Source organism: Etheostoma spectabile, chromosome 8 (genome assembly GCF_008692095.1).
Source record: "Etheostoma spectabile isolate EspeVRDwgs_2016 chromosome 8, UIUC_Espe_1.0, whole genome shotgun sequence".
In the NCBI taxonomy this organism is placed as follows: domain Eukaryota; kingdom Metazoa; phylum Chordata; class Actinopteri; order Perciformes; family Percidae; genus Etheostoma; species Etheostoma spectabile.
The window spans coordinates 26873079-26885350 of NC_045740.1; the positions used below are offsets into that span (position 1 = coordinate 26873079).

The following is a 12272-nucleotide window of genomic DNA, read 5'->3' on the forward strand; positions in this document are numbered from 1 at the left end:
GTGTGTGTGTGTGTGTGTGTGTGTGTGTGTGTGTGTGTGTGTGTGTCTGTGAGCGTGTAGGCTGAAAGTCACAGCGTTGCTTCAATCCGAATGTATTAGGTTGCATTTGACGTCTAATAACTTGCAGGCACAGTGGGTGGAGTCAGGTTCAAACTTGGGCCGAGTTTTGTCTGTTGCTACCTAGGTTACTGATACAGGGTGAGCTTTCTATTTCCATCCACCAAAACATGAATATAAACACAGAATGAGTTTAAAAAGGAGGATGTTTTATTTTCTACCACCAGCTGAACTCCACAGGCTTTGCGGATGAGGTTGTGACGCGGCGCCTCTTACTGCCGTTTGCTCTTTATCCTCTCCAGACGCTTCTTCAGGTCGTCCAGGTTGGCAGCCGGTGACGCTGAGCGGGTGTGCGTGCGCGTCGGGGAATGGGACTGTGCGTTGTGTTCCTGCTGGTACAACTCTCGGGACTCTTTGAGCTGAGACAGCTTACTTTGGAGCATGTCGGTGGAGGAGGCCACCGACGGCTTGGAGGACAGCAGGGAGGAGATGGGCGGTCGCTGCTGAGGCTCGTCCTCGCTTCCTCCGACACCCTGCTGCAGGTAGAGAGACGGAGAGATAATTTAGATTATGTACATACAAAAATTACTTATGAATGGTGCTGCTCGGCAAATATCAAAACTTAAATGAAAGTGTAATGCCCAAGCGGACCCGTTTGCAGAAAAAGCTATCCATGCTCAGCACCATTTGTTTTTAACGCCTTTCTAAACTAAGGCTTTATCTACGCCAGGTTTGATAAACTTTGCCACAATTTTTGTGACATGTTAGTGGGGTTCCCACAGTTACCACACTGCCCTCCCATTTCTTGGCAAAGACCCCCCCTACTTTTCCTCTGTCGGCTAGAACTCGTTGGTCGGCCTTCCACCCTTGGAATGTGGAACTACGATGGTTGGGTAAACCTAGCGCATCAAAAACAAATCCCATGTGGACTTATTAATTATTATTTTTTTCTAAAATAGTCATACGCCGGAAATCCGGCACCATGCCAGAGTTCTTTAAGCCCGGCGTTCACTCAACAGCTCCAATACGGCGGACATGCAAACGCATGTAAATCGCAAACGCGGTATCTTATCTATTGTTGCTTACAACGACTTACAGGGTGTTGTTTAAGTAAATCACATTATTTAGTTTTATAGGTCTATATGGGTATATACTGCTCATAACTTAGCGTAGATAAAAAATACAACAATACTGTAAAAAACAGCAGTTCACATGGGGCCTAATCTAAAAATCAAGAATATAAACTTTATTTTTGGGGAGGCAGTCGCTCAGTCTACAGGGAGTTGGCTGGGAACCAGAGGGTCACTGGTTCAAGTCCATTTTAGCGTGTTTATCAACGCTGGTTGGCCTCCATCGACTTACATTACCTCACGATAGCGTGTGAATTTATACCGGGATTAATAATAATAAAAAAAGTACAAGTGTTTTCAAATCAAAGCAATAGACTGAAGTGACAGCCGTGTGTGTGTGTGTGTGTGTGTGAGAGAGCGTACTAACCCTGGAGGTGTTTTCCAGGCCTTGTCTCTGTCTGAGGATCTTGAGTCTCTCATAGTAAACCGCTGGCTTTACCTCTTCGTTGCTGCTGCTCAGACTGTAGTCCACGCCATGCTGGGGGATCACTGCAGAGGCGCACACAAAAGACAGACACACAATACTATAACACGCCTGACTTCATTCTGACCAAAGAACACAGCACAGTGACCGCTTCCAGCTGTACCTGCGGAGGTCTGGGTGCGGGCCTTGCCCTCTCTCTCAGACTCGATCATCCGTAGACCCCGCTCAACGTAGCTCTGGAAGAACTGGGATGTGTTTTTGAGATAGGGCTTCAGGTCTGCATCCGAGTACTTCTGTTTGTACTCATACAACTCCGTCAAACCCTGAGTAGAAGATTGGACATAATACTGAAACCTTCCTGAATGTTTTCCAAGCACCTTGTCATAACAAATCTTTTGTTTTTTGTCTGTAAATGTTAAAAAAATAAATACAATTTAATGTAAACATTCCTTTCAAGTAGGACTGGGCAAAATATCAATACTATATCAATATATGAGGCTAGATATTGTCTCATATTTTGGATATTATAATATGACGCCAATTGTCAATCCTACAATGTCGCCGCAATATCGACACTGAGGTATTTGGTCAAAAATATTGTGGCATTTGAATTTCTCCGCATCGCCCAGCACTACTTTCAAGTTTTGAAAACGGCAAAAAATGGAACATTTAGAATGCTGTTAGGAATGGAGCTGAGCTAACCTCTTTAGCGTTTTCCTTGGAGCCGATCTTCTTGAAGATCTCGGACAGAATGTCACTGACCTTTGCCTTTGACATCCGATCCTCCTGGGAACAAAACACAAAAGACAGAGACATGTTACATCAATAATCACAATTATGCATCAGAATTCATTTAGATACTCGGTTATCGTGAAGACCAGCGCTACTGCGTCTGTGTAAAGTCTTGAGTTTTTCCTTGACAAGAACCTAATAAAATGGCCACTTAACTGTGTGTTGTGTAATTAGTTATGCGTTGCTCACCGTGCGCAGACCAGTCTTCTCGTTGCCACGGTCACTCTTGAGTCCCGATAGGTTTCCAGAGTGTTTGACCACCCGCCTCAGATGGGCCTCCAACTCTGACTCATTACGATTCTCTATCATTGATAGGTGGTCTAGGATCTGTTTATCAATGCATTGATGAAATAAATAGTTGAAAACTCAGTTATAGGCAACAGCAGAACTATATGACTTAATACATGTTGTGAGTGTGTCTTACCTCGGCCCCTTTGAGCTTGCAGAGTGTGTGTAGCAGGGTCTTCAGGGTTCTGTGGGGGACGTCGCCCTTGAGCTGCTTGAGTTTCTCTTTGGGACAGACCTTCATGAAGTTGTGGACGTCCAGCAAGATCCGATCCAGGTTTATGCTGTTGATGGTCTCTGGGAGAAAGCGGATCATCCTCCACAGACACTGAACAAGCAAGCAAGAACAGGAGAGTCACTTTGAGGTTACAATACAGCACGTTAATGGACAGCAGGGTCAGTATGAGAAGGGGGTTAGGCCCTCTGTGGCTATACTCCTTACCTTCATGATGAGCTCAGAGGACATGGTAGGGGCTGTCGTGACTAAACTTTCCTGAAGCAACACCAGCAGAGTACTACAGAGAGGCAGGGAGGGAAGGAGTCAATTAAACAGGTGAAAAAATAATATACAACTAAGCACTGTAATGCAAAATTAAGCGCAGCACAGTCATTTCTTGTTGAGAACTATTTCTTACTTTAAAAGGAAGGATGTTTTACGCTGTACACATAATCACATATGGTGTTGTCTGCATATGATGTTATACAGGAGATTTAAAAAAACAAAAAAAACTTTTTTTTCTTTCCTGCTCAGGATTTTGTGTTACGATTCAGAGATCCAAGACGCCTCAACTTCTTCAATTGATGAGAATGAAGTAAAGAAACAATATTTTGATTTTGGGATGGTTCACATACACTTTGGGATAGGTCAAATTAGTTTTTTGGGACAGCGGTGAAAAGAGAGACCCTGTACAGGGCTCTTGAAAAGGGTGTCCTATTAAAATAAAATGCTACAAACTACATATACTATTTGCAAAATGAAGAAGGATTAAAAGGCCTCTCTGAATATTAAGACTCATTCAAATACAGGCCTGGGTCTCAGAAGTTTCGGTAAATAAAAGTCGCTGTTTGAAAAATGTAAAGCTACCAGTGACGTTTCTGACCTCTAAATACATATTTGTGTGAAATCCAATCATTATGTCGGAGTCAATTGGGTATGTAGGTGTCCTACAGATCCAGCAGTATTGATGAAATACAGTATTGGGCTTTTGGAATAGGTAACGTGACTGTATGGAATTGTATTTCGGTGTGAACTAACCTTAAGATGTTGGTCTGGTCAGACTTCTCCAGCACTCTGGTCACCAGCAGGTTGACTGATCTGATGACCTGCTGTCCATCTTCTATGTCCTCCACTCTGGCATCCAGCATCAGTGTTATCAAACCGTGCATTAGGTCCTTCAACACAACCATAGATGCCTGTCTGGCCAAGGACTCCATAGCGAACAACTAAATAGAAAGGGAGGAGGAAAGACATTAGTGTCTCATCATCCTCAAGCATTGGGTATAATCGAGTAGTTTATGCTCAACGCATTATTTGTTGCAGTATTCTCCGAAACACCAGTGGGCGTACGGACAAAATAATCTGTGAATAATAATAATAAACAAGAAGTAGTAGAGAAGAAGAAAAGGATCAATTTATAATATGACTCTTGTTTATCTCAAAATCAAAATGACTGTCTGCCTGTAACACTGTTAAGAACATTTTCCATGAAGCGTTTTTTTTTTTAGCTCTGACAAAAAGATCTCTCATGTATTTCCACACTCTCCAGCAAAACGTTTCTTCTTTTCCCAACAGGGTGTCTCTCTCTGACCACATATTATTTAAGGCTGTTTGACTCTCTTTGGTCTGTACACAAGGTTTCTGCGGGTTTTACCGAGTCAAAATTAAGACCCTTTTAAGTCCATTATGAATGAAATTTAAGACCTACATGTACTGTATATCACGACGACGAGTCCTGAAACATCGTCTGAAATGTTTTACTACAAATATATGTACTGCTTGAAATATAACTCACGACAAAATATATGTGTTTGCTTGATGTATAACTCTCACCTAAAATATGTTTTTTTTTTTTTAAATATAATTCACAGTTGAAATATACTATACTACTTAAAGTGTGCCATGTAACCCATTCATTAATTGTTTTGATGAAAGTATGAACAACATATTAGAAACAGCTAAAACTAAAAAAACTTATATTCATTAGGTGTGACCTTTGGCACACTTTTAAGTGTGCTAAGGGTCACTTACTGTAACAGTGGAACTGGTCTGAACTGGTCATCTGCTGTGGCCACCTGTGTGATAACGTAGTGGTGGAATTACCCTGTTTTACAGGAGGGGGGGGTTCTTTAGCCTTGACTTTTAGTATAAATATGAGTTGATGTGGCCACTTTCTTCAGCGAAAGCATACCCACTTATCGGGTTTTATCTAGTCTCTGATTTTGATACTCTTTGCTTTTAGGGCAGAAAGGGAAGGGAATATTTCAGTTTTTTGTACTTGTTTTTTGATTATTCACTAAATAATAAAACCACCTGAGCTTGTTGTGAGCTAGGGGACCAAAAGACTTGTATTCCTTGATTTTAGTCATTTCATTTCTCTCTCTCACACCTCAGCTTTCCGAGGGTAGAAGTTTCCCTCTCATGAGGGCAGTTAAGACTCCTCTTTAACCACCTGGGCGAGTTGCAGCCCGGCGGGGATCGACATTGACAGTCAGACCTCCTGTTATCTCCTAGTGGGGGGGGCATTCCCCATCCGCTCTGCCGGTCAGAGCCACCGAGCACTTAGCCTCTCTCGGACCGGCGACCAACGAAGGCTAGCGGGCGTCCTTGAGAAGGAGGGGACCTCCGGGGACCCTGGGAGGAACGGTTCCTAACCGTGAGTACTAAAGAAAAATCATTGGTTGTAAAGATCCCCTCGGGCAGTGCTTAAAATATACAGGGGGACAAGAGCCCGTTAGTGGGGGACGTCTGGGGTAAAAATCTGAAAAGGCCTCTTGCCTCGCCTCCGGTTTCCCTGATCCGGGCGGGGGCCCTTTAAACTTAGCAAGGGTGTGTGTGTCTCTAAGTAAAAAGAACTAAAACTAATTATAACTAAAAGTAATAATTACTAATTCATTTAAAAAAAGTGTTAAATTAGCGAATCACTGTGTGTGGATCGCAAATCTAGCATTTATACAATCAGGGAAGTATCAAAGTAACTCCTTTTAATATAGGCCTAACCATCCGCCCCGCTGATAGTAACGGGTGTTATTATACGGCAGAAGCGGGCATAGTAGGGACGGGGGTTACTGAGGGGAAGGTATAAAAGGAGTTAGCCCTCAACCAAACGAGAGCGATACGACACCTCAGTAACTGTCACACCGTTCGACAAAACTAAAGCCGCGGTGACGTCATTTTATTAGTTCTGGACATGCCACGTTAGAGCATGTAGCAGAGTAGCAGCAGGCAGTGACTCACAGATAGCATGTTTCCTATGATGCAGCTGTACAGTTTGATGATGTCCCTCTTGTCCAGTCGGTCGTCAGCCATGTGAGTGCTGTAGATGAGCCTCAGCTGCATAAAAGTTGCGATGAGGAACTGATCGATGTGTCCAGACATGACTTCTGCTTTGTCCTCCTGCCGCAACACCTCGTCGATCTGTAGGGACAAAACACACACTTTTGATCTCACCTCAAAAAAGCTACAATGGATATTTTTACATGTTTATTAGTGCTGACAGTTAAACGCGTGATTAACGGCGTATTCCCAAACCCATTATCCCGAGATACACGTTCTCTGCGAGCCGGCCAAAGAGTAGTAACGTTACGTTTTGAGTAGATAGCGAGCGTGAGATGCCGAAATGGATGCCATGAGATTCTGGATGGAAAGTTTTCTTTTTAAAAGTTGCTATATGGTTCTATTGACAAGACCAAAGCGATCTGTGCGTTTTGTCGTTGTGAACTGAGCTAGCATCCCAGCACGTCCAGTCTGAAATACCACTTGATGGCCAAGCACACAGCTGATGCCAATTCTCCCCCCCTCCTCAAAGTATTTATTTATTTTTTTTACAACCTTTTATTGATCGTCAGTGTTACATTGTGAGAGAGATTATTTGCTCTAAGTGAGAATGTTACGTGTGAAATTGAACACTACAGTAGGCCATATGCCAATGTTTTCATTAGAAAAAACATTCGCAGTTTTCTGATGAGTTCGGTTGTTGTTAGTTATTTGATGCTATAAAAACAGGGTGAAATGTCATGATTGACTAGCGATTGGTGCGGCGGGTGTATGGGCAGGACTTGGATACCGCAGCTCCACTGCCCGATTGCTACCATGCAGACTATGGCTCCAACATTACAAGATGGCAGCGCTCATATATTTATATATGAAATATGGCACCGGTTGATTTAAAGTGAATCCCAAGTAACCCCCCCATATTAGCTGTAAATCGCGTTTTAAGTTTTAACCACACTATCATTTAAAGTTTTCTTAAAAGTTTTTAAACTCAACAACATGAAGTGCTTTTTTAAGTGTCTGAACAAAAAATTCACAACAGGCATTTACAGTTGGGAAAAAATCTTGTCAGTGCTCTGCTCTCAGGTTACAAACTTTAGAGCCACCGTTTCTAAATTACTTATCTTAATAGTTTATCTGCTAACCTTCTTTGTTGCTTATTCGGCCAACATTTACACCAACACCAATATATCTGTGATGAGCATGCCAAGCCAGTCTTAAGTAATGGCCGAGGATTGATTGGCAGGTGTCTTAAGTTACGGTGCTTCCACCTTGCTTCACCTAGGCCACCCTTTGACAACGTTGTTTTCTAGCTCTATTAACTGCCATAAGGGTAGCAAACAGTGAACGCAAATCTAACCCTTGATCAGTGATGTAATAGATGCACTCGTCAGCATGTTTCCATACCTGTGCCAGTGCCTGTATGCTGTTGTTAATGTCACCGCTAGCGACCTGAGAGATGACAAAGTTGATGGTGGAGGCCGTGCTGTTGTGGAGGTCATCAAAGTGTGGAGAGATTGCACGCATCCTTTGAACAAAAACAAAAACAGACATTTCCTTTAGTGATTGATGTTGCTTGTCTTTTTTGTTTAACTTTCTATTTTCGCATACTGTATATGTTAGAAAAAAAGATGCTTTACTGGTTAATCAACAACGCAGTTCTACACACGGCAAATGCCTCAGTGTTTGCTAGATTTTGTTAGTCTGGTTGTGGTTCGGAGTGTGTTTACTTGGGTTCAGGGATCATGATGGGCTCCAGCAGTTCGTCCAGCTTATGTTGGACGAGGTCCGGCAGCTCGCACACTCTGTTCTGGTCCATTTCAATCATGTCCAGGTCCAGCTGAAACTCCTTGGGGATGGACGGGTGGGAGGACTCACTGTGATGGGCGTTCTGACGGGCTTGGCTGGGGAGTGGACAGGACAATATATTTAGTCCAGTGTATTATCGATCAGTGCCTTTTAGTTCCAGTCCTGACTGACATTACTTTGAGAATCCATGACAGCATGTGGCTGTATCCAGTTGTCCTAAGTCTAATGTGAATATTTTCAGGTCAATAAGGAGGATAAAATGTTGGACTTACAATCAGTGACTTAAATGACATAACACTTTTATAATCAATTAAATTGCTATAAAGCATAATTTTCCCTTTTTAGGTTCAAAAACCAAAAATGTAATGAGTTTAAAACAACTTCAAAATAGTCAAACATTTGGAGTAAAATATGTTTAGTGGATTTACCCTCCAGTACATGCCTGCTTCAAGTCAACTTTAGATTTGTTTGTGAGAAGCCGATATTGAAGTGTGTGAATAGCCTGATCTTGTCCAAATTATAGATGGACTGTCAGGACTGGAACTGATCAGCACTGATCTAAAAACCAACATTAAGTATTTGTATCCTTTCGAAAGGAGGGGGAAACATTTAAAAGCAAGATTTAACAAACTTTTTTCAGATTATAAAACTACACATTTTGATCTGAAAAGGTCAACCGAGTTCTCTTGCCCCTCCCCAACCATGACAGACTTGCCAGGTCTCTGAGGTCCTTTGACCTTAACTGTGGTAGCAGCTCACTCACACGCACGCACGCACACATACACAAGCAAGCTTCTAGGTACTGTTAAGGCGTCACCAGATGCTCTGCCCTTCAGAAGACACACAGTAGCTGTTCATGACTGGTTAGCTCGGACTACCAGCTATTTGTTGCTCTCCATCCCACTGACAAAAGGAAGAAAAGGAATGGCAAAGGAAGCTGTCATCTTTTTTTAGCCGCGTGGAACAGTCTACCTGATCAGTCAGAGAACTATTAGGTATTCAGTAACACCGCAATGCCACGCATGCAGAGTCTTTGAAGTTCATTTGAGTTGGTGGTGGAGATGATGCTGTACACACCACACATCCTCTTAGATTCCTGCTTATCAAAGTACACTTTCAGACAGAGACTTATCCAGCTCCGCTATGACAAGGATCGCTACAGGAGCTTGTTCCTGTCAGCTACCGGCATCCCCCTATAACTCCCTAAGTCCCGTTTGTCAGGATCAACCATGCAGAACTTTTTTTAAAATATTTTTTGGGCATTTAGGCCTGTATTACTTTAGGACAGCTGAAGACGGGAAAGAGGAAGAGAGAGTGGGAATGACATGCAGCAAAAGGCTAAGGCTAAACCCACGCCCGCTGCGCTAAGGACTGATCCTCTGTACATGGGTCGCACGCTCAACCAGGTGAGCCACCCAGGTGCCTGCAAAGCAGTGTGCCCGGAATTGCAATGCGCCATGACGTAGCTGACCCTTTTAAGCTAATGTTGGAAATCTTTCTAGATGACGGAACGTATAACATTATAGCTGCTCTGCTAAGGCTGATCAATGTAAAACTGCTGACTGCTGATAAAGAAGAAGAATCACGGTAATGACAGTAATTGAAGTTGGTATTACTATTAGAATGTTTCACTACAGTATAGTAAGACCTGCACATAGGGCTCGGCAATATATTAACATATTAAATATCTTGATATGAGACTATATATCGTCTTAGATTTTGGATATCTTAGTATTATGATGTGGCGTTAGTGTTGTATTTTCCCGGTTTTAAAGGCCTCATTACAGTTGCAGCATGTATGAAAGTGATGACATTTTCTGAACTTTCCAGACTGTTCTATTATTTGCCTTTACCAACTTAGTCATTATATTGACTTTATGGATGATTATTTATCAAAAATCATAGTCAACCCCACAAAATCTAAATATTTGGTAAAAATAATGGGACATTTGATGTTCTCCATATCGCACAGCCCTACCTGCACATCTCTACAAAATACTTCACTTTAATAAAAAAAAAAAAAATTTAAAACTGTCCACTAATGCAACACATGTTGAGCCTACCAACTCACTAAGACAACCACATAATAAATAAATAAAATGCTATGTTTAGATGGACCAAATTGAATGGACAGGGATTGAAGAAAAACATGCTCTGCTTTATTGGCATTTCATTAAACCAATAATTGTCATGTGGGTGCTAACCTCGGCACGGAGCTGCTGTAAAATAGCGTCAGGAAGAAACTTGTTTTGACGGAACTTGTACGTTCAAAAGTTGTTTTAGTCATGCGAGAGCAAACTCAAATAGGACAGATAGTCAAGCTAGCTGTCTGGATTCACCCTGCAGAGATCTGAGGAGCAGTTAACCATAGTCATCATAAAAGGAGAGATTTATAAGAATATTTGATTGAAACGAACGGCTCATTAACAGTCTCTTGACTTAGTCATTTTGTTTCGTGAATACAGATTTAACACCATAAAACCACCCTAAATTGTTGATTATAGAAAAGGTAAAAAAAATAAAAATAAATGTGTAGCCATTAACAAGTGACAGATTGTATTTTGCAGCTGTTAAAAAGCAGACTTTTTCTTAGAATACTAACTTTCCTTGCATTTGCAGCTGGCAAAGTTGTATAAGACCAAGCAGAGGACAGTTCATCTCGATTCCAGATTCAGTCTAAACAACATTCATAAGTAAGACAAAGGAGTGACTGGGGAAGACGAATGCACCACATTTAAAAGTGCTAGCAGGACATTTTGAACAATAGTCAGGTGCTTTACCTACCATGTGACAGAGGGGAGCAAGAATTGATCCTTATTCCCAACCATGTGAAGAAGCACGACTAATACTCAAATGTCACAGCAAACGTCTGTTCATTAGTCTTATGAATGATGAGTTTTAGATTGCATTCAGGGGGGAGTTTTTACAATAACAACACGTAGAAAAGAGGAGCGAGGAGGCGGAAGAAGTACTCACATCCTATAAGTGCGATACATTAATCTGTTCCGGAACAGAAGGTAGGCAGAGCAGAGGAAATCACACAGGAAGAAAGATAATGGGTTAAGAGACAGACTGGCAGCCGGCCCACCAGCCAGCCAAGACGCATACACACCAAGGTTGGTTTCACAGACATTGGACAAGTTTTTTTTTTGCCAATTTTCATTAAAATTATTATCTGTGAGAGCAACCCAACATGCAATGACCAGAACACAAAAAGAAAAGAATGACTGATTAGTCGCAAGCAGAACACAAAACATTTAAAAGATTTATGGAATGAATCTAACTACAGTCCCCAGCTATAGCAGTCTGTTATGTTTGTTGATAGAATGGATAACATGCTTATGAATAACTGCTGGAAAAGTTGTGTTTTAGTACATTCAAGACATCTCCATGGCCCATAACAGTACAAGGAAACTTTTCATTTGGAAAAGGTTAACCTAATTTGGAAGCATGCTACAGTCTTCTGCCTGTAAGAGAATAATTAAATCTGTTATCTACAACAGTGTAAGACATTGGTCTTTTGAAATAAAACAGACTGTGAACCAAGTTTTCTTCACCCAAACAGTTTGTGCAGTGTATGTTGGTTGACAGTTCAATCTAAAAACTGCCTTCATGTGTTAAAAAAACTGATGGCAATGTGCTTACAAAGACGAGTGTTTTCACTTTGAAGAAGTCTTTTTGTATTGATTAATGTCTAAAAACCTAATTATGCCCACTGTGTTTGAATGTTGTAATATACAGTGGCTTGAATAAGTTTACACACCCATGCTAAAGTTGATTAGAGGAATTTGAATTAAAATAACCCCTCACATCACATACCCATTAGCATGGTGTTATTTCAGTTAGCAATAGCTTAGTCAATAGCTGTTTTGATTTGCATTGAGAGATGATCTTAAGGAAAGTTTCCCATGAGTAACTATGTATGGTGAAGGGTATGTGATGATGTGGGGGGGGGCTATTTTAATTCCAAAGGCCAAGGGAACTATATCAGGATGCATAGTAATAATACATTTATAATGCCCTTTACATTTCAAATGAAATCTCAAAGTGCTACAGTAGCAAGGAGTTAAAAACAGTTTCAAGAATATAAAAAAATCAACAACCAATAATAAAATAAAACTAGTATCCTGGATCCATGAAATAGCTGGCCTTTAAAAATAAAAATGTGCCTGCCTTTATGGGAATTTAACATAGGGCTGTGTATACTTATGCCCCCTGTATTTTAAGGAAGAACATTCATTTAAAATAGAATTTTTTTTATTCCTCTTTTTAATCAACTTTAGCA

At 41.3% G+C, this 12272-nt stretch overlaps 1 protein-coding gene across 5 annotated transcripts in view; it reads right to left on the reverse strand.

The window, feature by feature from the left end:
• The window catches only part of ckap5 (cytoskeleton associated protein 5), a 55253-nt gene that overhangs the window by 440 nt on the left and 42541 nt on the right, over positions 1–12272 (reverse strand). For 2 of the 5 annotated variants that reach the window (XM_032523274.1, XM_032523270.1), the window contains 12 exons: positions 10964–10987; positions 7909–8082; positions 7586–7706; positions 6143–6322; positions 3944–4131; positions 3131–3203; positions 2828–3016; positions 2593–2730; positions 2314–2397; positions 1775–1934; positions 1555–1676; positions 1–593 (listed from right to left, as the gene is read on the reverse strand). The exon at positions 1–593 is cut by the window's left edge and continues 440 nt beyond it. In XM_032523274.1, coding sequence (XP_032379165.1) covers positions 330–593; positions 1555–1676; positions 1775–1934; positions 2314–2397; positions 2593–2730; positions 2828–3016; positions 3131–3203; positions 3944–4131; positions 6143–6322; positions 7586–7706; positions 7909–8082; positions 10964–10987 — 1717 coding nt within the window. In that variant the 3' untranslated portion in view covers positions 1–329. The remainder of the gene's footprint in view (positions 594–1554; positions 1677–1774; positions 1935–2313; positions 2398–2592; positions 2731–2827; positions 3017–3130; positions 3204–3943; positions 4132–6142; positions 6323–7585; positions 7707–7908; positions 8083–10963; positions 10988–12272) is intronic. The other 3 variants (XM_032523271.1, XM_032523272.1, XM_032523273.1) reach the window with 3 other exon arrangements.